The sequence below is a fragment of the Chelmon rostratus genome, chromosome 20 (assembly GCF_017976325.1).
Source record: "Chelmon rostratus isolate fCheRos1 chromosome 20, fCheRos1.pri, whole genome shotgun sequence".
Classification (NCBI taxonomy): Eukaryota; Metazoa; Chordata; class Actinopteri; order Chaetodontiformes; family Chaetodontidae; genus Chelmon; species Chelmon rostratus.
Genome location: NC_055677.1, coordinates 20,485,172 through 20,512,785, shown reverse-complemented (window position 1 = coordinate 20,512,785; position 27,614 = coordinate 20,485,172). Strand labels below are relative to the sequence as shown.

General features: G+C 43.6%; 1 protein-coding gene across 1 annotated transcript; it reads left to right on the top strand.

The window, feature by feature from the left end:
- The first annotated feature begins 1,307 nt into the window (after positions 1-1,307).
- jcada (junctional cadherin 5 associated a) lies at positions 1,308-20,483 on the top strand. Its single transcript, XM_041961879.1, has 5 exons — positions 1,308-1,380; positions 9,870-10,403; positions 12,610-13,545; positions 14,199-17,797; positions 18,205-20,483. The coding sequence occupies exons 2-5, from the start codon at positions 10,030-10,032 to the stop codon at positions 18,237-18,239; spliced, it is 4,944 nt and encodes a 1,647-aa protein (XP_041817813.1). The 5' UTR covers positions 1,308-1,380; positions 9,870-10,029; the 3' UTR covers positions 18,240-20,483.
- The last annotated feature ends 7,131 nt before the right edge of the window (positions 20,484-27,614 follow it).

Genomic DNA, 27,614 nt, shown 5'->3' with positions numbered 1-27,614 from the left:
TGAACAGAGCAGCAGCAGAAGTGTCGACCCTCAGTGATACTGAGCAGATGCCAGTGAGTCACAGGTCATATTTAAATGATAAACCTTTTCCAAACTGCCGTAACGCAGCACTTACAGCATCTCACATCAGTCCCATTGTTCTTGTCAGTCTCCTCTCATTTTTTCTCAGTTTCTCCTTTCACTCGTCTAAATTGTCAACTATTGGACAAGCTGTGTACAAGCGCCAGGGAACTACAACACCACTGTCTCTTTGACTCTATTAAGCCATTATGGATGTTTTTATCCATAAACTAGTGGCCACAGGATATGTAAAGTCAACAGCTGGAACAATGGTGAGCTTTACAGGAAAGGAGATAATGATCGAGTAGGAAATTCAAAGTTAAGCCAACCTAATGTAAACATGATCGTTATTGTTGCAGCTATTGCCATGGGGAGACATTAACAGCTGTGATCAGGTGTGGACAGACCAAGCAGCTGTTACAAATGAATTATGGGATGTATTTCAATTGTCATATACTACAAATGATTTGCACTGAGGGCTGACAGGCCTACCAGCCTCCCTTAGCTTCAGGGGAATTCAGTTATATGCAACATCTGTGTCAATATTATGGAGGTTTCAGAGTCACCTGTTCTTTTTAGGACGTGGAAGGCTGTACAACTTTCAGCTCTGAAGGCCCGGAGCCAGACGGGCGTAAAGCAGGTATAACCAAAGCAAAAAAAGTTTAATCAACTGCTGTAAATAACATTTTATAATCACAATTTTATTTTAAAAGACAATCATGTGCAGAGTTAATTTTCACTTTCATCATTTAGAGCCAAACTTATTTTCATTATCAATTCATGTACTGAATATTTTTTCAATTAAAAGATTGTTTGCTCAATAAAACATCAGAAAACAGAGAAAATTAGAATTTGCCAACAAATGTTGATTCGTCTGATCAACAATCCAAGTCGATTAATTGACTGATTGTCTATGTTAACAGAGAGAAAGCATGTATATTCTTATAGACAGCACAGCCTGTACATAAGCCATGCCACACAGCACATGAGGTGAGCACAAGGAGAAGTGGGAATGTTTAATGGTCATCTTACACACGTTTACTGGCAAGTAATCAACTTCCATAGGCTGACATCGATCATTTTGATCTATCACTGATTAGTGATCACAGCATGTAAATGATGGAAGGATGCCATTGGTGTGTGAAGTGACCTTATCGCTGCGCAGCATCCAGCTGCCTCCCCGCCGGAGAAGAGGGCTGTTTGTTCAGCGCTGTGCTGTGGAGGGGCTGTTCCCTCAGCAGATCCCAGCTCAGTCCGTCCAGAGCAGCGGCGGGGTTGAGCGCTGGGGACGAGGCGCCAACGCAACGACGCATTTCACAGGTAAGAGCGGCTGCGCGTCCGGGGACACACCGCCTCTCGGTCAGGTCTTCGTCGGAGTTCTGCGTTTGTTTGCTTTGTTTGTTTGTCAGCTCACATTTCGCCACACATGAGGAGGCAGAGAGCGGCCGCTGTGAGGAGCAGACAGAGGCGGAGAGTCGCATCTGCTCCGCGTCCAACATTTCCAGCAGTCCCTCAACTTGCAGACGAGCCAGCTGCCTCGGCGCTCCTGTCCGGCTGTCCCTGCCTCCTCCGCCGGGGTTAGAGGGTTTAGAACAGCGCTGTGGCACTTTCAGGAGCGGACACCAGAAGGTGAAGGAGTGGGAGGATGGCGGTCATGTTTTTTTTTTTTAACTTGAAGCGTGTGCGGTGGCGACCGCTACTATCTGCGGACGCGCTCCTATCAGCTGAAGGTTAAAGATTGCTGATGGAGCTAGCCGGGCTAGCGTTAGCCGCGTTATGTATCCCTCTGTGCTGTGGAAGAGAGGCCAAACTCCGTCCAAATTACGCAGTTTTCTATGTCCGAGCTTAGGAGCAGAGATTTATATCGAGAGGAACACTAATTAAGGACTTGAGCCAAATACTGAGGCCACGGATGGTAGTCGGTTGGCAGTCTGTATTACTCCAGACAGCTATTACTTATATACAATTTTAAGTTAGGGGATTGCTTTGCCCTCTGTTTCCTCAGTGGTATCCCATCCACAGTGTCCAGGGATGGGTGATAGTTGCAGCTGGAGTTAAAAAACAGATAAATCATGTAAATACAATTTATATTCTGGGTCATCCTTCGGCCGAATTTAACAGAGGACCTCTCCCGATCCGCATACGGTCTTAAGTCTTCAGTCAGGTATGCATCTGTTCCTTACTCTAACGAAACCTTAAACAGACAGATGTTTTAACGGAATCTGGTGTGGTTTCTCCTTGTCTGTCAACTGCGCGCATTGGGGCTAGGCTAGTATGCTACGGCAGCAACCTGCAAGGGAACCAGCGGGGCTAGCATCATGCCAAGCCTGTCAATCATTTCATAACGACGTGGTGACAACACGGGGGTCCAGTACCGTGTAGCTCTCGGTCCCGGTTGGATGCTTAGGGAACACCAAATGGCGATGGAAATGAGCTGCAAACAGTCCTTGGCAAATGGTATGCCAAGTTTAGGCTGCTTTGATGTTTGCATGCTGTCACTTTGTCACACCTGCTGTTTGCATGATGATGGCTGCTGCCTGACCTCGCTTCTCCTTCCCCAGTGCAGCCTCCTGCACGCACCGCCTCGTCACCTTGCATGGCGATGCTGTCAAAACAGCCATCCCGCTGTCCGCCTGCCGAAATCATTAAATAATGTGCTGAAGATTTACGTTTGAGTGCTGAACGCTGGACTTTGAAGGCTTTTACAGCGCAGTCATTTTTAGTAGCATGCAAGACCGGCTGCATAAAAACACTGCTGCCCTGCTCTTTACTCAAACATCCAATTGTGTCACAGTGTTAGAAATTGCCTCATGGCTTTAATTTTAGAAGGTCTTGCACATAAATTGTTACTGTCAGTTAGAGACCTCTAGAGGCCAAACTGCCGAAGCCAAGACTTCACCTGATCTGTGAAAGTTTAAGATTATGTTGTCACTTATGCTATATTATTATAGTTATTACAACGTTTCTGCAGTGAACAAATGGAGCACCATTATCTCAGCTCTGAGTGTTCGTGTAGTTTTTTTATCCCACAAGATTTGATCAACTTCTATTTGGACTGGTCCGTCATGCCCTCAGGTTTGGTTATTCTCGTGGTGTTGCTTATTATGGAAGTACTATTAACATTGCCCAAGAGTGATCTGTTCTGTCTCACCAAGACCTTTCATAGCTCAGTGTGCTTGCATGTGAAGCTGTTAGTAAATGTCAGTTAAGAAGCGTTTTCTAGGCAGTGTGCAGTGGATTTGTAGATAACAGACGAGTTAAAAAAAGATGAAATGCTGCAAAACATAGTCTAGACCATCACCAGCTACTGTGCATTTTCACAGGAGAAGGTAAGAAAAATTCTAAGCGTGTGTGCGTGGGCCCATGTGTGTTATGTGGTAGGTCTTTCACACATCCTTGAGACCGGGATGGTGTGTGAACACAAGGGCCTGCTAGATGCCCTGAGGGGGGGCTGGGGAATGGTGGGACGGGGAGCGTATTAAGAAGGGAAGCAGCTCATTAATTCCTTCCAGCAGCGGAGGAAAAGGGTTGGTCAGCGAAACCAGAGGGGCCCTCCATGGCCATGAGATGAGTCATAGCAGTTCAACTTTCAGGAGCGTTCCAAGCAGCCAGCGATAAGTGTGGGCTGGGATGGCTTCCTGGTATTGCAGGCAGTCTGGCTATCCCGGGGCTAGACTTTCCCTTTCCAGTAATCAGTTGTGTGCACTAGTTGTTTTAGCACGTCTTCCTCTCTGCGTCCACTTTCAGTCTTCAGCCTTATTTCCAGGCCAAGTGCACTGAGAAAGCGAGTTCTTCTGCCATTGGGTAGCTTTAGCCTAAGCCTTTGAAAGTCATCTGATGTCTGCCCGGCTTCAGGGATCCCCTCGGAGGTCCTGCCTGATGTCACGTGTGATGTCAGAGCAGAGGTGACGCAGGCAGGAGGAAGGAGGCCGGTGGATGAAGCCAGCCAGAAATGTGTGAACGCTACTGACATCTGCCAGTGTGCCTCTCATAGCAAGAACCCAGGGCAGTGAATCTGAGGCCGGAAATTCACATTTATCTTATTGATTGCTAGGTCTGGCTGGATGCTAGTTGGTGGATGTTCATATGTCTGGTAGACGGTTTGGTAGCCTGCTTTGGGATTTCTGTGTGTCAGTTTTTTGCCAATGCTCTGATGAAGCCCTCGAGATAACCCTGACCATTCATTTTCATGTGTTTACATAGCGGTTTTACACATTTATCAGGACATCCATCATGACAACACCCAAGTTACATTGTGCTGGAGAGCCTTTTCAACCCACCTGTAATCCACATCACAATCAATGTCAGAATAATTCTGCTGTTGCCACATCCTGCCAGCTGTCTTATATCATATGTATGTTTTATATTTGATGTGCTAAAGCTTTCTTGATGAGGCATAGTGTATTGGATTTTTTCTCGGTGTGTTTATCTTGGATTGAACCTTTCCTTCTGTAATGCTGTGCAAGAGGCATGCAGAGTCCATCTGATTAGCAGGAAGCCAGAGCATGCTAACCCTTTGATCACTGTGTTTCTGGCTGATAAACCATGCCACTGTCATCTCTAGCAAGCCCTGGACCTTGACAGACACTAATTACCATGAAGCCAGTTTGGCATGCTCAGAAACAGCATGGGTTGGGAATAGTTCAGTGCAGGTGAAGCCTACTGTGTTTCAGAACAGTGCCTCAGTGGATTAGCGTGCCTAATAACCTCTTCGTTATGTTTTTTTTTTCTTTTCTCCTCATACGAAATGCTAATTGTCAAATGCTGGCACGAGTTGTGGTGTTTTGGAGCAAATGCGTTGCCCTGAATCTTCCTCCATCAGAGTTGGATGTATTCAGTTGGAGGAAATCACATGACGTCAAATCGCTACATTTCAAATGAACTGAGCTAAGCCTGCTATACAATGGAAAATGAGTCCATTGATATAATTACCCTCACATTGTCAGTGTCTTACTGGTTGCTGCACAGCTTTGCCTTGTGCATTAATGAGCTGTACCGTTCTTGTGCGTAAACCAGCTGTTCCTGAACATTTTCTTTGGATTGAAACACTGATACTGCATTGGACAAATGTTTGGCTGGACTACTTTTTGACCGTTTGAAATGAATCAGAACCAGACCATGGTGTTTCAGACTGTGATGTGTTGGAATATGGAGGAATAAAAACACCCCCCCACCACCACAACCCCCCACCCCTCATCCCATCCTGCCTTTGATTTCGCTGCCAGTGGAGTCTGACTGTAATAAGTGTTGGACTGAGGCAATGCAGTGGGAATATCTTAGCAGCCCACATGCTATTGTCTGTGAGCTGCCATTCACAAAAGCAAAACAACTGTTGCCCTGGGATATGCTCAACAAAATAACGTAAGTGGGTGTTTTTTGGCTAAACCTTTCCGAATGAGCTAATTGACTCACAATGCACGGGCCCTGCCTGTTGCTAGTCTCTCTTCCAGGAGGGCGTGGATGCTAGAGAAAGCACATGGTTTGCAACGTGGTGATGAGCTCTCTTTTGTAATGGGCAGTGAAATCTTTTTATTCTTCGCTCAGTAGCTTGCAAACCTGATTTTTCATTACTGTAATACGTCACAATGGCCTCTACTACAGGTGCATGGCTCCTGAGTCCAGTGGGATTTTTCTGATGGATGGCGAGTGTCTAGAGGGCAGATAGCTCCCAAGAGAATATGCACTTTATGTTGCTGAGTTACAGTCTACCTGAAGTGGAGAACGTTGCACTGTCTAGAGGTCAGTGTGGGATAAAATATGGCTTGAGGTTGTTTCTCTGTCTACTCCTTTGGCCCCAGTCAAAAACAGGCCTCCAACTTCTTTCCCCGGGACAAACAGGAGCCTGCAGAGAGCCTGATTGGAAACACTTGCGACACCGTCGGCTTTCCTCTGTCCCCACAGCGACGCACTTCCTCAGGAAGAGAGACGGCCCCTCTGCTGGACACAGTGATGTCACACAGATAAACAATCTGCGGGCCGCTGCTGTTTGCTGAATGTGATGGGTTGTCATCCCTGAGAAACCCCTGTGCGTGCACTGTCTTAACAGATGCAGGCCACAGACCAGCCAAGTACACACCCACTTGGGTCAGTTCTTATAGATCCAAGGAGACTGGGAACAATGTGGTGGAGAGGTGTGGCTCTTATGGAATATTTTAGGAAGCAGGCTAATCGTCTCTTTGGTTCCAGGCTCTGGTGTATGAGATTTCTTTTGTTGTGGTGGTTTTATGCTGGAGCCTGTTAAATCCAGATTTGTTTTTGTCTTCACTTTTAGGAGGGATGTGCTATTTTAACACATCTCTGTGTTAAAATGACTCGTCTTCAGGACAACATTAATCACTGTTACTCAGTTTGTTTGACCACGGGGCAGAAAATTTGTTTTTCTGCTTTGTCCTTATTATACAGTATATTTTCATAGACCTAGACTTCATAGACTTTCATGACTGCTCACTATCTATAAAATGCATTTACTGTAACCCATGCCTGCAGTCTGGACTATTTACTAACCCTTTTAAACTCTGCAGTTCTGTCCTCCCCAAGGCCTGATCTAGGTCTCTGTCCTGCATTGTCTGCCACCCATGCCATCCCTCTGTTTCCCTTTCTCCCCACCTCCCAACTATGCCCTCATCTCAGTTGGGCCATGAATAAGGCGCTGACACCAAACTGTCAACCTGCAAGCCGTCATGGCCCTGTAGCCTGCCGCTGGTGTAGCCACCAGTAAGGGCGCAGGCCCCCCTCACACTGCTAAAAACTGCTTGTATCTGTTTTTAATAAACAAGCCGTGGCCTTGACAAAAGTTCACTTGACCTCAAAAGTGGTGGTCTTGCAAGTTTCACAGGATAGTAGATGTTAATGATGTCACAGTAGTAGTGTACAGTGACTGATCAGAGAAAATGTGGAGGCTGGTGTGAGGGTCGTCTGTCGGGAAACAGCAGCCCTCTTGGGGTTCTATTTATTTTTAGCTTACTTTGCAGCATATGTTATCCATAAACTCTATCATTAATTTTTCTCTTTGAGTGAGCTGTGCCATTGAAATGCAGCAGATCTGCACTTTTTTTCTCCAGCTGCCAAATTCAAGAGCCTGTAATGCCAGTCTTTTTCACACAAGGAGGCATTGTAACGAAACACAATGTTGTTGTGTTTAGGGGGATGAAAGCCGACCATTGTTGCATACCGTTGCTTGAATCCGAGGTTTTATTTGATATAAAATGGGTAATTCCATTGCGTAACAGCATTAGCAGTATTTAAACCGAGCTTGTCGTGGGAAGGAAGGAGTGGGGGTGGGGTATTGTTGGGGGACTGAATGACGGCAGGTCACTTTACAGGAGGAAATCCTCACTTTTTTTACTGATGATGACGATAATCCTCATTTAGTGATGACACCAAGAGCAATTGCCTGAGATTAAGGGTTTAGCCAGATTAGACAGCAGCATATGGATGTGCAGTTAAAACAGGTTAATGTGCAGCTATCATAACAAAAGTGAATTATCATATTAATAAACAAAACCCTTGACCTCGGGCTCACTTAATTAAGCCTTTGCCTGGCTGGAGGGAGAGGCTTCATCTGCAGGAAGGAAAGGGTAGTGATACCAATCTGACTCTGATCTTCAATCTGATATGGGCCTCTCCAGCACTATAGTGAGACCTGGAGCTGGCTCTTAATTAAAAGCACAGAACAAAAATGTTTACATTTTAGAAATAAAGTCTTCCAACAGATGAGTTTTAATGAATAATCTGTAGTGATAAATGACCACAAATATAACCATTTACTGTACTTCAGAGACACTATGTGACATATTTAACATAGTCGCTGGCCTGCTGCCCAGCACCGGTTCAAGTACAGTTCATGAACAGTCATTAAAAAATTGTGTATGTTCCAGGTCCACATGCTCATCTGCAAGCCAACAAAGCAAACCAAAATCCATTTTTTGCATCAACTCTTTTCACAAGAACCTCCCTCCGCAAACTCAGAACTAGCCTCTCCTTGAGGAGATTACTCAAAACGCAAATGGAAATAGTTAAACTCAACAAAAGTATTAACTGGGTAAGCGCCAAGAGTCAATCCTCCAAAACTAACAGGTTTAAGGTTTTAAATGAAAAAGATAATCGTATTAGAGAGCCAGACATACAAAGAGAGCGGCATTTCACGGTCTTGGATCCTGTTAATCACCTAGTAGGCTATCCTAGGGTTCAGGTACAAGGAGGAGGGAGGACGGAGGGGGCAGGAGGAAGTGGAGTGGCGTAGTGATTCTGCCCTCTGAGTCAGGACTCCTTTCATAGATGGACTCTTTCATCTCTATGGAACTATCTGGCTGAACAAATGCTAAGAAGCAAAACAAATGCTAATCTGTTTGGAGCTGAATACACTTTGGTGAGGCTGTGTCGGCCGTCTGTTTTTTGGAACCGAAAACAAGCAATCTGGCTGTGCCATTAAACAATCATAGTGCGATTGGCTTTTAAACTGTATGAACACCATTTGATTCTGGCAATGAGTCCCACACTGCTGTTCCTGAACGCCATCTCTTATTAAGGACAGCCAGGTTGTTGGCAGTCTGTTCCAGTGACGAGTATTGAATGAGTGGGCTGCAGCAGCATCTGTCCTGTTGACAAGGCAGCAAGCATGACTTCATCAAGGGCATTACATCATGAACAGTTGCACCCTGGGTATCATCAGTTCGATTCCTCATCAGTCTTTGATACTGATAGTCGTTCGTTATTTTTGGGACCGAAAGTAAAAGTCGTAATGCTACGTTCTGCCTTTAAGATCACTGTCTCTAATACAGGGGTTTGCTCAGTGTTATTGTTTTCTTCATTACCTAAATAAGTGTGTAGTCTATAACATATGACATGACTTTCCCCGGTGACTTCTTTACATTGCATGCTTTGTCCAACCAACAGTCCCCAAATATATTCATACACAGTTCAGGAGCAGGAGCCACAGAATGTTTGGTCAATTAATTAATCTGCTGATTGATTAGTTAGCTAATCACTGTGGGAGAGCTATGCTAATGAGCTCTACACACAGACACACCATAAATTATTAGTTCAGTTCCTTTTGAGTCTGATTTTCAATTCTATAATTTTTTTCAATGATGAAATGAAGGAAGTAATTTTAGCAATACCCTTATCCAAGGTAGATTTTTTTGGGGGGGCACATAACTAAAAAACTCTTTTCACCCTTATAGACTATAAAATACTGATACTGAAATACTGATGAGATGATGGAAAGCAACATCTATCCCTCATCTGAGAGAGAATGTGGAGGTGAGCAGGGAGGAATACAATCCCCCAGCCTCACTGAGACAAAATATGAGCAATGGTTGGCTGCTAACAGCTACCTTACAGCCACTGTATGGAAGTCTGCAGGGAGCCCACTGAAAACAGTGACATTTCACTGCAGCACCAGCAGCTTTGTGAAACTCTTGTCGCCTCTGATCATCATGCTATTGAGGGATGCTTTTGGGGGTGTTCTGTTTACCTCGTCGTCCTCCTCAGTTCTGGTCATGGACGGGTTTGGTGTGGGTGATCTCCGAGTGAGATGGAAAGAGGGTTGTTGCTAGGAGGAATGGAAAAGAGCGGAGGGAGGGACAGGCTGCTGGGAAGGCGGGTGATCTCGGTTTTGTCGTGGCGGCTTAGAATTTGGGTTCGGGGGGGTGTTTTTTTTTGTTTCGTCCTCTCAACTGTCCACATGGGTCGGGCCCTTGACAAAAACTGGACACGGGTAGCGGGGATAATGGTTTTACAGTCACCTTCTTTTCTCTGTCTCTCTTCTTGTCTCTTCATGTCGTCCCCTCTTCTTTTTTTTTTACCAGTGATGGCCTCAGCTGCGCAGCTGTGCCGGTGATCCTGCCGCTGCACGTTGGGAAGAAGCAGAGACGCCTTGACAACCGACCTACCTTCCTCTCTCTCAAAAAAAAAAAAGATAGGCAGAGAAAGGAAAAAGAAAACACACCAGCATAAACAAATGCGACCATGTACAGCGTGGAGGACCTCCTCATCTCTCATGGATACAAGCTGCCCAAGCATACCACCTCCTCCTCCACCCCTACCCCAGCCCCTGCATCCTCGTCCCGCCAGGCTCCCTCGTCCTCACCGCCGTCCTACAGCAAACACCACGAAATCCTGGAGAACATGCCCGGCCCCAGGACAGTGAACGGCTATGAAAGAGGGCCCGGGGTGCCCTATGGGAACGGTGGTGGACTCAGGCAGCCCCAAGCGTATGGCGGCGGCTGTCCCAACAACAACAACAATGAACCCAGGGACAGGGGCCCGTCCAGGCGGGAGGGCGAGAGCCGTAGCCAGATTGACACCCACTCCTTGGGAGAGTCACTGACCTCAGACAGCGGGTAAGATACATTCTGTGCTGTACCTTTAGAGCAGTAACCAGTGCTTATGTTAGTCCTCACCTTTTATTGATGAATGAAACAATCATTCATTTTTATTGTGCTTTGATGGCGCAGATTCGTGAAATTAAATAACTCATCGAGGAGTTTTGCGAGGGGATTTTGCATTGCATCTTAAATGGAGCTGACTAACACTGCCACTTAGTCCCTCTGGCCGTCTCTCTCTTCCCCCTTGTGTATAACCTCCTCTCATTTCATTGCTATACCCCTCTATCCTGCTCTTCCCAATCAAGCCTTGGGTGAGGGAGGAGGGATAATGTGTGCTGGAGTCTTAATCTGCCACATGGGACCTTGGAGTCGTAATGAAAACAGTTTTTCGGCAAACCTATGTGCCCCATTTGAGCATGCCCAGTCTTACACACACGGGTTGCCAGGTTTGTAAGGATACCCCCTTCTACCCCCAAGCATTACCAATACACTCAGCTGGCTTCCACTGTTTCGCAAGCATTATACCTACTTATATAATGCATACCCCATCAATAATGCACAATTCATATAGGGTTTATTTAAATATGTATATGGAGGATAGGCTATATTTAGCTTAGTCTGGAGTTATGCAATTGAAACCCTCTTGGGTAGGGATCGTTAAAACGCACGATATTTTTAGAGATATTGCCAGGCAGCCATTCGTTTTTTCCCGAAAATAGGATTGTTTAGTTTGCTTATTTGCACCAGTTCAGGGGGTTAGTGTGCTGTAACTGAGACAAAGTCAATACAGCTGTTCCCATGTCCACACAATTAGGCAGGCTTGATTTTTTTTCTCTTTTTCCTTACATTTTGTTTGGCTGACTTTCTTTTTTTTTCTCCTAATCCCTTTTGCCCCCAGCCAGTGACAGAGCATCTGAAAATAGTCAAATGACCTTGAATAATGTCACTGGTTGTGTTAGTGTTTTTTCACTTTTCAGTTTGATTCTTTGAGACCAGTAATCCGCATTTTCATGTCACTGCTCTGCCAGTGCTATCAGAGCATTCTAGTGGGAATGTGGGAATTGCTAAGACATATGTTCTGCGATTTCAGTCTGTTGTTTGTTCATCCCTCTTTTTTTACTCTCATCCAAATCCTTTTTGCCTGGCAGCTTTAGTTTAGATAAGGAACAGGCCTGTCTTGGCACTCCCATTAGACAGTGCTACTTAGACCCAATTAGACTAATGATGGTAACTCATCTTACATGAGATGCCCTCAAATTTAACAGATTGGCATGGCTAGCCCCCCTTTCCCCAGCAAACATCTCTGGCCAGTGATGATTGTGGATGGAAATGTCAAGGACACTCAGTGGCCTCGGCCTTGAGGGGGTGTACACATGTGCTTGCGTCTTGTTTGCGTTGTCAGTCAGTCAGTCACTCTACAAATAGTCTGAAATGATCAGGCTGAATGCAGAGACCCATTGCATCTTGTTGTTGCCCATCAGGTCTGCTATCAAACATCTTCTCAGAGATACAGAGGGCTTTCTTTGCACTGGTTTAGTGAAATGCTGCTCATTTTCTCAGATTAGAGGCTTAAGAATGGGGCAATAGAGAGATTGTCAATGAAATGTCCTCTAAATCGATGATCTGTCTTGGAGGACATCCGGGACTAAAAGCCACAGTGTGTCATTGTGTAATGTGTTCATTATGTCCCATAGAAAAACACAATTACTAGACATAGCACTGCTGCTCATGGTCATCTGTCTCCATCTAGTGGGAGCTGCCTTACTTTTATTTAATCAGTCCACATTGTACACTGCCAATGATTATTTTGCCTCTTATCCTTTGGATGCTACCTACCTTGATGGACAATGGTATTTCAGTGTTTTGGTAGCCTTAATGTTTCAGAACAGTTAGCAATGTGTTGTATCTTACCACATTGCATTTGTGCATCACTTAATCTGCAAAAACACAAAGAATCTCAAAGATGTGTAATGTTTAAAACAAACTACTTTGTATGAAACATAGTCTGACCATGTTCAGACCCTGCTTACATCTGCACACCAGTTCACTCGCTTTATGAAAGGGATTCGCTTGTCAGATTGTTAGGTTTGGATCAGTTACAAAAACCCAGTTCTGCTGTGGAAAAGATATAGGGGAAGGGGGTTTTCACACTTTTCAAACATCAAACAAGCACATCAGTTCAAACATACCAATGCCTTTATGTGTGTGTGTTTCCTTCCAGGTTCTGTGATGGCACCAGAGGTCCTCAGTCCAAGGATGTGTCCTACTGGAGGAGGAGAGGCCAGGACTTCACTGTCCTGCTGGACTATGCTGACTTCAGAGAGCCCCATGGAGGAGGGCAGGGAGGTTACAGCAGGCTGGAGGGGTCTCAACAAGCAAGAGGCCAAGAGTTGTCTGCTGAGGAGCGTCAGAGGGCAGCTCAGGAGAGGCAGCGCTGGGCAGCCCAGGCTCAGGCGCAGGCCCAGGCTCAGGCCCAGGTCCAGGCGCAGGCACGTTCTAGAGAGAGAGAAGCCGCTCTCCATCAGTGGAGGATGGTAACTGAGAGGAAGTGCCAGAGTCTGGGGACAGATGAGTGGCGTCCAGCTGTGAGCTTTGGCCGCCAGCTGTCACAGAATGAGGGTGAGCGTTGGGCACAGGAGCAGCAGCGGCTCCATGCCAGGACACCAGAGGGCATGGTAGTTCACCCCAGGACCAAAGCCAAATCCCAGTCCCTGCCTAGGATGCTGCAGCCTGAGAGCCTCCAATATGTGGACATAGCCTTGTCTGGTCAGGAACTGTACAGGCGGGTCAATGGCCACCCACTGTCACACCATGACCTTTACAGGGCACCCCGCTGGCCGGAAAATGGCAGGCCGGCGAGTGCCAATCAACTCTCAATAACACCAAAGCCCCGCTTCACCCGACCCCCGAGGCCTCCCTCCTATGAGATGCACCAGCAGATCAGGGGTAGTTGCGAGGTATTGTCTGGGAGAGACTCAGTGATTCCCCAGGCCAGGGACAGGACGCCACTTCCCATATCAAGGACAGGTGACCCCCAACTGGACTACTTTGCACAGGACTCTGGACCTCCAGGATACATACCTCCCCCATCATATAAAAGAGCTCCTATAATGGGAGGGGGACGCCAGGGATATGGTGAAATTGCTGTTGACTACAGGTAAATTATTGTTTTTTCTCTTTCCCAAATTAATAAATTCAAGACAGTTTTCACTTTCACATAAATAGCAGTGCTATTAAATGTAGCACTGCTGACTGTGTGAGCCAAACTTTTATTTTAAAAATGAAAAAAACATATAGGCCGGGGAGTTGCAAAGAGTACAGATCATCCACATATACGGAACATGTTAGGACATTTTTAGAAAATTACTTGTAAGAACTGAAATGTCAGTGAGTGTGAGCTTTCAAATACAGTGTGAGACTACCTACTCCTTTTCTTTCATATGTAAGACCCAAGCCAGATTGTGATAGATCTTTCCAAATGGATTTTATGTTATGCAGTATTAATAGAGAGGCTCCAGTCTTCTCAAGATCATTGTCTGTTCTACGTTCTCTTGGGATATTTGTTGATATTTCTAAATGTATCTGTCCAGTGCAATGAAGGTATACTCTATGTAGCATTCTGAAATTAAGTTCAATTTCACTTGAGTCCACATTTGCAAAGTAGTAAACGCTAAACATATATTGGAATAGAGCAATGTAATTTGGTTGACGTACATTGCTTTATTACTGTAAGACCTCACCTCTCTCCTTTTAATCCTGTTTTGTCTTGTTGAAGTGTTGTTTAGATAAAGTGCAACTGTGTTGTTTCAGGTACAGAGGAGATGTGTACCAGCAGATACAAGTGACTCCAGATGGATCTCACTGGTTCACCAGACATCCAGGTGGCTCCTGGCCTGATCCCCAGAGAGAAAGGGCCATGTCTAGCCAGAAACATCTTTACCCTGTGTATACAACCCAGGAGCGCCCTGGTGGAGGGATCCAATATATCCCCTTTAGTGACCCACGCATCCACCATATTTCCTCAGCCCTGGGTGGCAACTCCTTGACGGATGCTGACAAGATCCGCCACATCCGCAACGAGCTTCCCAGCGTCACCGTGTCGGAACCTGCATCCGACGACAGTGCCTTTTTGCCCCCGCCATTGGGGCCTTTCATCGCTGCCAAACTGGCCGATGATGCTAACCAGACGTCTTCTAGCGACTTCGACAATGACAATAGCAGGTGGCACAGTGATTTGCACAAAGAGACTGTCGATAACTTCCCAGCAACTGACCAAAACTGCAACAACAGATATCCCAAAAACCAACGCCCCCCTCCATCTCCCTCTTCGGCCTTCCAGGCCCCATTAACTAGGACTTCTTCTCACCAGGGGTCCAGCTCAGATCAGGTGTTTGCAGAAACCATCACTCAAGTGAAAAAAATTGTCCCAGATTCAGGGCCAGAGAACAACAGGAACACTAAGAGAAGAGTGAGTGAGACCATCTTCTGCCTTGTGTCTGTCCCTGTCCACACACCGACTAACATTAGCAAAGATTTAGCGGCAGATCAGAACAATAATGAGACTATACCAAGCCTGACTGTCACCAACACAGATACTTTCGCTGTGGGCCTCAAAGAGAGCCTGAATGTGCGGAGCAAGTCGGTGAATGAGATGCCCATTAAATCCCACTACTCTCACTTTCACACCAGCAGCACATCCTCAATGAAGAACTATAAAAGGGCCCCTCTAAGGAAGGAAATAATAGATGCCTGGGCACTTCAAGCCAATGAAGACAAGGAGTTGTGTTATGCTGGGTCCTGGCCTGGAAACCAGTACCGCAACCAGGAAACCCAGACTGGCTCACCTTTGACAGTGGTTAAAAGTCCAGAGCCCCAGAGTCCTCCTGGGGGACAACAGCCTGTTCAGTCTGTCTCAGACACAACCAAAGACAGTGGTCTGGGGACAGACAGTAGCTCCTCATATGGTTTCCCCATGGCAGGCCAGAAAAATCTTCATCTCTCTAGCAACAGCGCCTTCTCCCGTCTCAACCTCAGTCCAACTCAGCTGTCATCTGTTCAACCCTCACAACAAGACCCATCCTCCTCGTCAAAGACGCAAGATCAGGGGGACCAGCAGCCATTGTCTCCCAGAAAGAACAACTCCAGTCCCCCGGAGAGTGCAGAGCAAGTGGCCTTTGGTCAGTTTCTGTTAAAGCCAGTGAACCGACGACCCTGTGATGCCATTGGTGAACTGGAGAGCATTAATAAGGAGATGGAAGACACGATCAGCAAGAGACCCAATGTTGGTCTTACAAACACTTACGATCTAGATGAGGTAAATAAGAGATTCCATCAGCTTAAATCAGGAGCACATTTCACTGCTGGTCCAGAACCAGGCAGGGAAGCAATCAGTCTTCCTCCAATGCACATAGAAAAACCCAACAATCTAAAAGTCAGATCAAAGTCCTTGGCTTCTACAGCTGATCTAGACTCCATGGACATAAAGAGTACTTTCTCCAGGCCACAGGCAAACAATATACCATCATCAAATGAGTTATCCATACTCCTCAAGCCAGGCCCCAGAGACAGTTGCCTCCTGCCCTCACTACTCCCAAACAATGAGTCAAACCGGCTCTACAGACAGGACATTCCAGTCCCTCAAGAGTCCTTGCTAAGGGATGTGGGGTTAACAGTCTACACAGAGACTCCTGGTGGTCCTGGGGAGCCAATGCATCGCTCACTGTCAGTCCCATCTCCACACGATCATAAGGAGCTTAGTCAGTCAGTGCAGCTGTTGTGGGAGAGCAGGACAGCACTTGTTAAAAATGGTGGTAGCCCTGAGCACAATTCAAATAAAGAGCTTCAAGCTGAGATAGAGACTGAGAGAAAGGCTAGATCAGGCAGTGTTCCACCATTCAGGGGTGAGGTGAATTTAAGCATCTGTAGAAGCAAGAGTGAAAGCTGCAGATCACCTCAGAAGGAAAGTTCAGCACATATCACCAGGTTGACCAGGGAGGCCTCTTTTGTGTTTGAGAATGATCATGGTGATGAGAGATACGCCATCTCTGAGTCTCTGACCTATAAGAATGAATCAACCATAGCAGATAAGCACCTGGAAAACTTATTGATTCAGGAGAAAGCCAATGCTTTACCTGCAGAGGACCTCAGCAACCTGTATGAGGTCAAATGTGCAAAAGGTATCCCTGAAAATGAGTCCATTGAGCAGAGGGCTGCCAGAATCCTGGGTATATCCGTCCCAGTAGAAGCCTTGGGTGTGGCTGAGAAACAGCCAGAGGACAACCATGACGATAAGGACACCACGTCAAGTGTGACACTACAAAGTCAAGGCGTAAAGACACAGCAGGTGAGAGGAGAGCATGAGCAAGTCAAAGAAGATACCCTGGTTGCCCAGGGAGCAGAGACAGAGGTAGTCAAGGAGACAGGATCAGGAGTAGACCACGAAGAAGGGGACAGACAAAAGCACAGCAGCAACCACAGTGATGGCGAAGACAACGAGAATACTGAGATTCAGTCCCTGGTGGTACTGGACCTGCCTGAGTTCCCACCCAGTAAGCTTCCCCTATCCCTGCCCGTCACGCCTGATGAGAAGCTGGCACTTAGCATGTGCAGTGTAGAGAAGAGGGGGCGAGGTGGAGCATGCAAACTAATTGAATCCCTGCAAGATAAGCTAAACTCTTCTGCGTCTTCATCCCTTACATCAATGGCCAGGTCAACCACAGACAGAATGGCCCGTCTGAAAGAGCTGGACTCAGTGTCTCGAATAAGACGCCTCAGTCTCAAAGGGTCAGAGTCTGAGGAGTGGGATGCTGACAGAGATGAGACTGAAGTTCAGGAAGAGACAAAGGAGGAAGATGTAGAGCAAGAACGGGAAGAGGATGATAAACTAGAGAATAAAGAGGAGAAGGAGGAGGAAAACCCGGATGAACATGAGAATGCACATGAAACACACGACCAGTTGGGAGATCCTGACGAAGCTTGTAAACTTAAAGAAAAACCGAATGAAGAGATATGTGAGGAAGAGCAAAGAGAAAAAGAGGAGATAGACGAGGTGAATGCTGAGATTGCACTGAAAGCAGAAAATGAAGTGAGTATAGAAGTAGATGTTGAATTAAAAACAGAAGAGCCAGAAGGAGAGGTGCAGCTGAAAATTATGGAGCACGACAAAGAAAAGCTTGCGGAGGAGGTGAGAGATGAACAGAATACAGCTGAGGCCAGTAGAGCTGAAGCGACACAAGGCACTGAGGAAGAAAAGTTGCCCAAACCAAAGCAACGCACCAGGCTCCAGAAGCCTCCTTTGCTTCCTAAACCTCGCAGTGTTCCCAAGAGAGAAATAACGTTGCCGCTCAGCTTCAGCACTGGGACCTGTGGCCCCTCCAATATGGAGGATGAGGAGACGCTCTCTGTTTCAGGTCGGTATGAAGGAATTAATCTATTAATCTTTTATAGCCTTGTTTTTCCATCAAAGTGAAGCAGCATCATACTATAATATATATATATATATAGATATAGATATAGATACTACCTGTGTAGAAATGGGTATACTGTTGATTGTATCATTATTAAAGGGATACTTGAACTGTTTTGGATCTACTATTATTTGCTTTTTTCTGAGCGTGATTTGATAAAATTGACATCAGTCTCATGTTTGTGCATTAGTGGTGGATGTGCATAAATGGTTTGTCTACCTGTGCATGAACAGGATGTTACTAGTTGTCAAAAACTCCACAGAGCACCGTAAATTTCCTACCTTTTTAAGGGCGAATTAATATTGTTCTGACTTGTCTTCTCATCCTTTTGCTTTCGCTTTTCTCATCAGACTCCTATGACCCCAGTCGAGTGGAGAGAGTGTAACATCTGACACTGCCTTCACCGCTGCGGAAATCTGTCTTTCACAAGTTAACAGCTTTTTCCAACAACAAAAGCTTTCGCCTCACCTCATGGCCTAGTCAGCTGTGACCCTTCCAATATTGTTCCACATTACTTCTCACGGAACTGACTGTCCTGGTGCTGCGAGAGCATTTTACAGCCAAATAAAGGCACCGCTGGTGCCAATTCTCCAGGCCTTTTCAACCTCGGCATCCTCGACCTTCCATTCTCTCCACCTCACAAAAAGTTAATTTGCTCGAGCAAGCGGACTTCCTCCTCTTGAAGTTGTCTCATTTTGCTTTTGGAAAAATGCATGTCATTATTCCTGACTACACTTGGGCTCCTTCTTGGGCTTGGGTGTTGAAATATGAATGTAAAAGTGCTTCTGCTCAACAAACAAAAGAAATGTAACAGAAAAAAAGAAGAAGAAGGCAACAGTATTGCATTACAATCAGTATTAACCTACACCAAATGTAAATAACAAAGAGTTATAAGATTTTATTAAGAATATAAAAAATCAATTTAAGACAATTCATTGCTGAAGAAATGTATATTTTCTTATCTATGTTAAGAAAAAACTAGATTTTTGGAAGTGTAGTCTTTGGGTGTATTACTGATGAAACCCTGTGCTCTTTATTCTTATACTTGTGTGATAGAGAATGTACTCAGAGAGCCTGGATTGCAATGAGAAACACTGTGGTCCTTGAATAGTTTCACTCAAGAGCAATATAGTCGTCGTGTACAAGATGTTTGTGACATGATTTGAGTAGTAATTCTCCATTTAACGGAGCTGATCACATTTAAACATCTGCTTTAAAGCTCTACCTTTTGGTACAAGTGTTAGATTTGCACTGCTGAGATTATTGGCTTTATGTTTCCAGGGAGCACCTGATAATCTCTTCAAACACTCAGAGATTACCGCAGGAGGAATTCGTGTTCACATCCTCGCTGCTCTGCGGTGCCGTCAGTCTTAGCATCAGCATCAGAAAACGTCTAATTTAAGGGTTATTTTTGTTAATCCTCATACTGTTAAAGAAGAAAATCTATATTTTGTGGCATTAACAGAAGTCTATATTTAACTGTGGAGTTTCTCTTTGTTCACATCTTAGTTTATGTGGGATTTCAGAAGTGCTTTTTTGCAGGAGAAGATGTAGCTATATTGATCGCAGTGTGCCTTGTACACACTGATTCTGTGGAGAAGTTCATTTCTGTGTAACACATCCAGTGTTGTCGGTTTATGAATCCTGATTTAAACTGGACATCAACAATTCATTTTACTTTAATGAAAACAGAAACATTTGGAGTTGTTTTGGCAATAACAATAAAGTTTAGCTGAAGTAGCTAACTATTGATGCTGTACAGAACATTGCTGTTGAGATACTAAAAGCAAGTATCTGAACGTGTTCAATAATTTAATGTTAACATATCAGTGCTTTATAAGTTGTTGGCATAACTTGCAATTGGTTTACACTCACTGCACGTATGGGGTAGCAATACAAGAAATTAAAAAACATACCAAACCAAACTTTATGCTATGCATTGGACATCTACATTTACTGGGTTTAGTACCAAAATTCAAAGCTAAAGCTGTAACTTCTGGTTTGCTTGTTTGACCCTGTCACTCTTCGATCCAGCTGTATTTGATGTTGACCCTGTTGGATCTGGTTGTAGACTTGCATGGAAGTGGCTCTGACTGGAGTTCATCCGTGGAAGCTCAGTGCAAGGTTTCGTCTTTGTCCTGTTACCAGCCCAGTATCCGTACCTCTGTGTTCCAGGTAATGTGTTATCTGGTCGTTCTCGTAGGTCTTTTTGTACTGCAAGTTCTTTGTAACATGATATAGACTATTGGTGCACATCTTGCTTTGATATTTTCTATTTTCATACAGAAGTATGTACAGCTTCTTTTGTATGCGCGGCATCTTTTTTTCTCATTTTTTTGTGCATGAAATGCGTAAGAAGTCACAGAAAGAAGGTGTATTTGCATATAATTGCATTTGGTACTATATAGTCTATCCAGTTATATTTCATATAATGTATATTTTATTTTCAAAAAGTTATGCTACATATTTAAAACAGAACAAGGTATTTTTAGATTATTGTGAAAAGGGAACTGTTTGTGAAGGCACAATATTTGTCTATATTCGAAATGATCATTAAGAATGATCAGAAATAGAGACAAGTGTGTGTTATTGTACAGTACTGCAGAGTATTCATAAATAAAAGTCTTTGCATGAATTATTTTTTCTCCATGTTTGTTACATTCATAAATATGTATTATTTGATGCAGACGTTTTGTTCACATTACAACAGCTGCGTTCACATGTAGGGGGTCCCAGGCACAGCTTTGCTGTTGGACCCCACCTACCACAGTTTGTGCACTGAATGCCCAGTTGCCTCCAAGTTCCTACAAAGTACAGCTCACACAGAAGACCACATGTGGCAGTTACATTGCTTCTATATAGACCAGAGATCTATGAATACTCCTTTGCTAGAATAATACTACAAGGGCTCCAAGGTTTTCTTTGAGACATGACTTCATTTAAGATTATGCTCCACGTGAGCACAATTTACACACACACATACACACACACACACACACATCCATTTGAACTTGAAAGTTAATTCTTGACCTTGGTTTGACAAAGCATTTTTTCGAGCTTTAACGGAGCCAGAATCATTTTTGTAACAAAACGTATCTAATGACAATGTGAAAACTCAAAACAACGAGAAAGGTGCTGTTTATGGTGATGAACCCACAGAAAAATATCTCGGTCTGCAGCACCCCTCGGCTGTACAGAGCTTTAGGTGAGTTTCAGCTCATTGTTCAGCTGTACAACCTGCAACTTCACTGTCCTGGTTCACTCTCACAGCTCTTATTGCGTAGTTTTCAAGCATGGCAGGCAGCTGTCAGAGGAGTAAACTCTAAAAACCCACTGTACACTACCTGCTCAGCAGCAAACAGACACAGTTGGAGACTGGCTGATCATTTCCAGCCAGGACAGCAGGGATTTCCCTCAGGAGTTGGTAGACACCAAAAACAGAGCTAAAACAGAAATGACACAACAGAACAGGACAGAAATCCGACCCCATATGAATGCTAATGTTGCTCTGTGTCCTCTGGATACAGCATCCCCTTTTATGGATGTTGTACCGTATTTAAGTGTTGTCAAATTCCCTGATGCTAAATGTGCTATAATTGTATTACCACATCAGTTTGGCCCCCTGTGGTTCTGGGCCACAGGGGCAGCTATCCACTCTGTTTGGCTGGTAATGCTGCCATGCCTGTGACTAGTGCCAATATGATCAATAAGTTAAAACTGGTCAAAGTTCTCAAATGTTAAATGTTGTCTAAACAGTCTACATTAACTTTTTCTAAATAAAGAAGTCTAATATTGGCCAAATTAAAACATGATGATAATCATTTGATGCCAGCTTTCGACATTTGACACTTCTGGATACTCAGTGCTCATGTTGGTTAGTACCAAAACAGAACTGAGGTTCAGTGTCCAGCCCTGGTTTCTTCCACTTTGTCTCACTGTCACATCAGTCCACTCCTCAGTGACCTTTGATTTAGTGCTGAATTTACACTGAAGCACAATTAGTTGTGCAGCTTTATTTTGCTGAGCCGTCCAGATGGACGCACTGGTAAACGCTGACATTGTACTGTACTGTACAGTGAGTCTGATCAGAAAGATCAGTTTGTATTGGTTCCCTTTTTGTGTCTCAGCAACACATCTCCTCTTTTCAGTCGTATCAGTGCAATCTATGGTGCATTTTTCTGCCTGAGCGCCGCTTGTTAACAAATGTGTTGTGTAGTTTCTATATGTATTAGCTAGTTAGTTTATTCTGATATGTGTTTGTAACTGCTTGAACTTGAATACAGAGAGCTGCAATTAAGCTATATTATGAAAAATAATTAAACATAGCTTTTAGAGTAGAATTTTAAATCACTAAATTGTCTAAACATGATAATGGGGATAATAACCAGCATGCATGGACACAGAGCTTGAAAAATCTTTCCCCTCTTGGCCACTACTGGCACAGAGAAGCCTGCCAAGCACGAACACCAGTCCAGTCCTGGAGCATTTCTCTCAGTGTGATCAGAAACATTCTTCTTCATGAAATAACTCATTTTATTTGAACTGGGAATAAATGTTTTATGGCAATCATATTTGAAGTCAGAAACTTTTATAGAGTAAACAATTTTTGGATTTTTCCATGTGCTTAAAGACTAATTTGGCTTAATGGACAAAACAAACATATATTAAGTGAGAATGAGATGGATTATCTGTCTTAATTTATATAGCAGCACAATCAGCCACAATCTTTTATTTTAGAATCATGGCAGCCCCACTGAATGGTGACCAACTGGGAAAAGGGTCATAATTTAAATATACAAGAGGATATACAGAAAAGCATAGTGGCTGTGTGAATTAGTGTGGATTTAGCCGTTAATGTGCCTTTAAATCTGACCTGATCAAAATGAATGATGAAATTAGATTTTGTTGGTGAAGCTATTGGTAAATGTGTTGATCAGATGAAATGTATGAATTTATGAACAAGTTTGATATTGAAGAAGATGAAAGCATTTTGTCAGCTTTGATAAATATTAACACACTGTGTCATATAAAGTCACAGTCAGATCAAACGATAAGAGTTTTGAATCGATGTCCAGGACGCACGGTGATCATCATTCTACCAGTAATGTGACAGAGTAAGAGCGCCATCTACTGGAATAAAAAGAGCACATTTTAATTTGAGCTCTGACAATAGAGCTGTTAATATACCTTAATGCAGGAGTGTCAAACTCCGACCAGGCCAACCAATCAACATCAAGGGATCACTTAGTTATCAGCTGAAGACTGAGATCAGCTGATTAACTGATTTCAGCCTGGTGTGCTCCTCCTTGGTCGGAACGAAAACCTGCAGCCACATGGCCCTTTATGGAATCAGTCTGACATGCCTGCCTGAGTGAAAAGAGGTGTAATAAAAAGAGAGGGCTCAGTGTTAAATGCTCATATACACTCTTACTACTCTTCATTTGAGATTTTCCAGATAAAGCAGCAATCTTCATGTAAGTGACCAGTTAGGTAAAAGGTAAATTAACATCTCCTTCAGGAAAGACATGAGGTGGGATGGAGAAGGAGGGGGAGGGGGACATCAGCAACAGAAAAGAAAAAGAAGAGAAAAGATAAACGTGAGTGACCACTGTCTGCTCGATGGTAACACCGAGACTGGCTGAACAAACTCATACGAACAATTTACAGCAGAGCTTGAGCCGTCAGACGACTCTGATCATATTCTGTAAAGTTTACAGAATATAATCGACAAAAGTCACACTCTAAGCCACTCTGAGGCTTAGAGTGTGACGTTTGTCCTCATGCTGGCAGCAGTTTTTGACTTCTCAGCACCTGCCCTTGCATCTGGCGGGGCCGGTGAGGCCTCTGGTAGCCTCTTGCACCTTGAATATGACCATAGTTCGTTCATCATGGATGCAGTACACAGACAGGATGCCCCGTCAGGCATCTTACATACATTGATTTTTTAATTTGTTGTCAGAGAAATCATTCTTCTGCTTGTTGATGTTGTTTGTGAACTGTTGTCTCCCTATGTCTGTCATCTGCAAATGGTTTATTTTTGGCAAATTCTGAATGAGACATGTAGAATAGTGATATTGATGAAGTATCGCTACAGTTAGATTAAGTTATTTTTCCCAATTGAGGCGTTCGGAACAAAATTCCTTTAAGTACCATGAGAGATTTGAAAATCCAACCACTACTCTGTGACCCAATAAACGATATGCCTTCTTATATGCCTTGCACACTGTTGCACACACAGTTATTTCTTACTGCATATCATTCGTTTCCCATCTCTATTGCTTACATTTTTCACACAGTTTAGTTAAATAATGTACCTTTGGAGGTTTCATAGCACAAAATGAAAGTATAATCAGTAATTGCACAGATATCTCTTTCAGCCATCTCAGTTGCTCCCTCTTTAAATTGAACAAACCATATTCTGTCTTAGCTAAAAACAAATATCAGTATGTGGTGTCACTTACGTATACGAGCACATTGTACGGATTGCATTTACATTTGCCACACATCTGAACACAATTTGAGCCACACTACTTCCAATGTGGTTGGGCAGACCTGATCATATTCCGATCACAATGCATTTACACCTTGCATTAACATGCAGTTTTCCTTATTGTGTCCAGATAGAGACCACATTTTAATACCAGGTATGAATGGGGTGTAAGATATAGCTGCGCTGGATTTCATGCATGCAGAATTTTCCTGTGATTCCCTTGTGCTTAGGTGGCCAATCAGAATCCAGCATGGGAGTGGCAGACTCCACCACTATTGTCAGTGTGGAAAAAAACACTTTCTCACTCCTGCACTCAGTCAAAGCTCTCTATAAATATATAAATTAACACAACGATGTACCTTCAAGAATTTTGGCCAAGCAAATAATCTTTTACATCGAGAGCACCAGTATGGTTTCTCTCCGGTGTGGCAGCGCAGGTGTTGATTGTAACTGCTTAAATGAGTGTATCTCTTTCCACACTGTTCACACTGATATGGTTTATCACCAGTGTGGGTACGCAGGTGTCTGTTGTAATCACTAGACTCAGTGAACTGTTTTTCACAGTGCTCACACTGGTATGGTTTCTCTCCAGTGTGGAGGCGCAGGTGTGTCTTGTAACCATCCAAATGAGTGAAACACACTGGTCACATTGGTATGATCCATTATGGTCATACTGGTGTTTTCTGCATCAACTCTGGATGTTTCTCCCACATTGTTCACACTGGTAGTTTCTCTGCAGTGTGAGTGAATCAATGCCTTCTGAGACTACCAAACCAAATGAAGGATTGCAACACTTCTGACAACGATCATTTCTGCATCTGTCTGTTTCACCTGAGAAAAACACAAATACAGAGACATTAAGATCAAAGTGGAGGACTTATTAAAAATGATGCTAGCCATTCACTATCCATAGTATATAATGTCACAACTGTTACCATCTTCACCTACTGAACAATATATTGAAAAGTCTTAAATAATAGCAGAGGCCACTGCGCTTCAATTTTTAATTTCCTGCACTCATTCCCAGTCTGCTCTTCCCTCCCGTTTATTCTCCTCATCCCCCTCGCCTGAGCTTCTCCATCCATCCCTCCACCTGCACCTCATTAGCTCATAGTTTGTGTTTTTCAGTTCAGTCTTCGTCGAGTCGTCTGTTTGCCTGCTCCTGTGTCTCTGTCATGTTATTTCCAATAAAGAGGTCAGCATGTGATATTGTCTGCCTGCCGTCTCTGCTCCGCATGCATTGGGACAATCTGAAAATGATAAGAAAGAAAGAACACAACTGATGATCTGAACAGGCCAAACTATTATTCCGGAAACCACTAGGTGGCATCAAGGTACCAACTAATTTTCCAAGCTTTTTATTCAGGCCCGTTATACTTCTAGAAATATTTGTTGTATTAATGCAGAAATATCCAGTTACTTGTCACATTGTTTATCTTATTTTGCAGATTTTCTTTATAAATTTAGGTCCAGATGCTATATTTACTATAACAATACTATAATTTGATATCCACTTTCTTGCTGAATGTGTGTAGAAATATCATATACGTTGTGCTGTCTTGTAAAGAAGAAGACCAGGACTGAATTTAAAGGATTTAAGGACATTGCAGCATGAGTGAAATAAAATATCTCTCTGCTATTTGGATGTTTTTATACATAAATCTATAACATGCTAGTTCAGAATGAAAAAAGCTGTTTACTGCTGCTACTGCTTTCTTACAATTTGTCTGGTGTGACGTCAAGACTCCCATTGCCATGGGAATAGCTATAGGAATGCTTGCTACACAACTGACATTGTTTTTTGTCCTTGCCTCTAACTCATGCATGTGTGGCTTTCATATTACCCCTCTTTTACCATGCAAACTGTAAAACATTGGCACACACTTATAAAAAGGGTTTTCAGATTGTGAAAATCCTGACAACAGTTGTTGGCCAGATTCCTTTTCACCACTCCAAAAACACTCATTGTTTACCCTTCACACAAACCGACTTCGCAAAATCCACCTCTCTCCTCAGCAGTTATATTTAGCTTCCTGGCTAACACAGACCTGAGTGTAGCCATTGTTGTTTAAAACAGAAAAGCTTCAATCAAAATCAAATTCAAAACATACAATATGATCAGCAGTTGGATTTATTTGGCATTTCAGTAAATCTTTTGGTTGAAATACAAAGTGACATTGGAATGCTAGGAATGCGCACATAAAGGACAAAGCAGTTACATGTGCTGTTGATATTCAGTACATTGTGCCACATTGTAAGTGAAGTTAGGTTTCCAGGGGTGATGCCGCAGCCAGGAGGTATCCTGGACTGTTTGCGGGGAAGGATCCGGAATCAGGCTGTTTGCTCTGTAAGGACTGTTGTCTTTCCAGTAAAAACATTCCCACAGTGGAGGCAAGCAGAGCATGCTGGGGGCCAGCAGTTTACCACAAGCAGGGCGGATACAGAGCATCCTGCATCCTGGATGCTCGCCGCCGCTAAACCTCAGTCATGGAGACCCAACATGGGATTACAGGAGATCCCAAAGCCCCCTATGCCCCACACCACCTCCCCTTCCCCCTACCAGGTTACATGTGTGGCTTGATTTAGTGTGGTAAATTAATTTTAACAATATGATTACCATTGCATGTGTTTGATTTGGGTGATATATCCATATTTTTCTTCATTTGTTGCAGCAGTAATAATAATTTTATAGAAAAAATTGTAGGATTTCAGTGTATATGAGCATCTATGACAGGGATCTTATATTTAAAAATGTTCACACAATGTTAACTTTTACCTTTTTTAAATGTTCTTATCTTTTTTTTTTTACATGATTTGAAGTTTTAAATTTGTATTTTACAAAGAATTCTCACTCTCAAGGTTGTCACATCGTTAAGACATTACTGGGAATACATTTCACTATATGTACTTCAAGTGATTGTTTCAATCTGGGTCCCCAAGTCCAGTGTGTAGGAATTTAGTGGGATCTATTGGCAGAAATAGTGTATAACTTTCAAAATTATGACAAACCAAACACTGGCTCTATTTGTTTTTGTTTGTTTGTTTGTTTGTTTGTTTGTTTGTTTGTTTGTTTGTTTGTTTTACGTTACCTGAGGGCCATCTACATGCTTGGACAGGGAGGGGTGAGGGGAGGGGTATTCAGCTGGTTGCAATCTGCAACCTCACCTCTAGGTATCACTAAATCCTACACACAGGTTGTTTAAATTAAGTAAAAATTCTATATGTGCGAAAATAAAAAAAAAACTTTTTGGGAAACCATGAAAAACACCT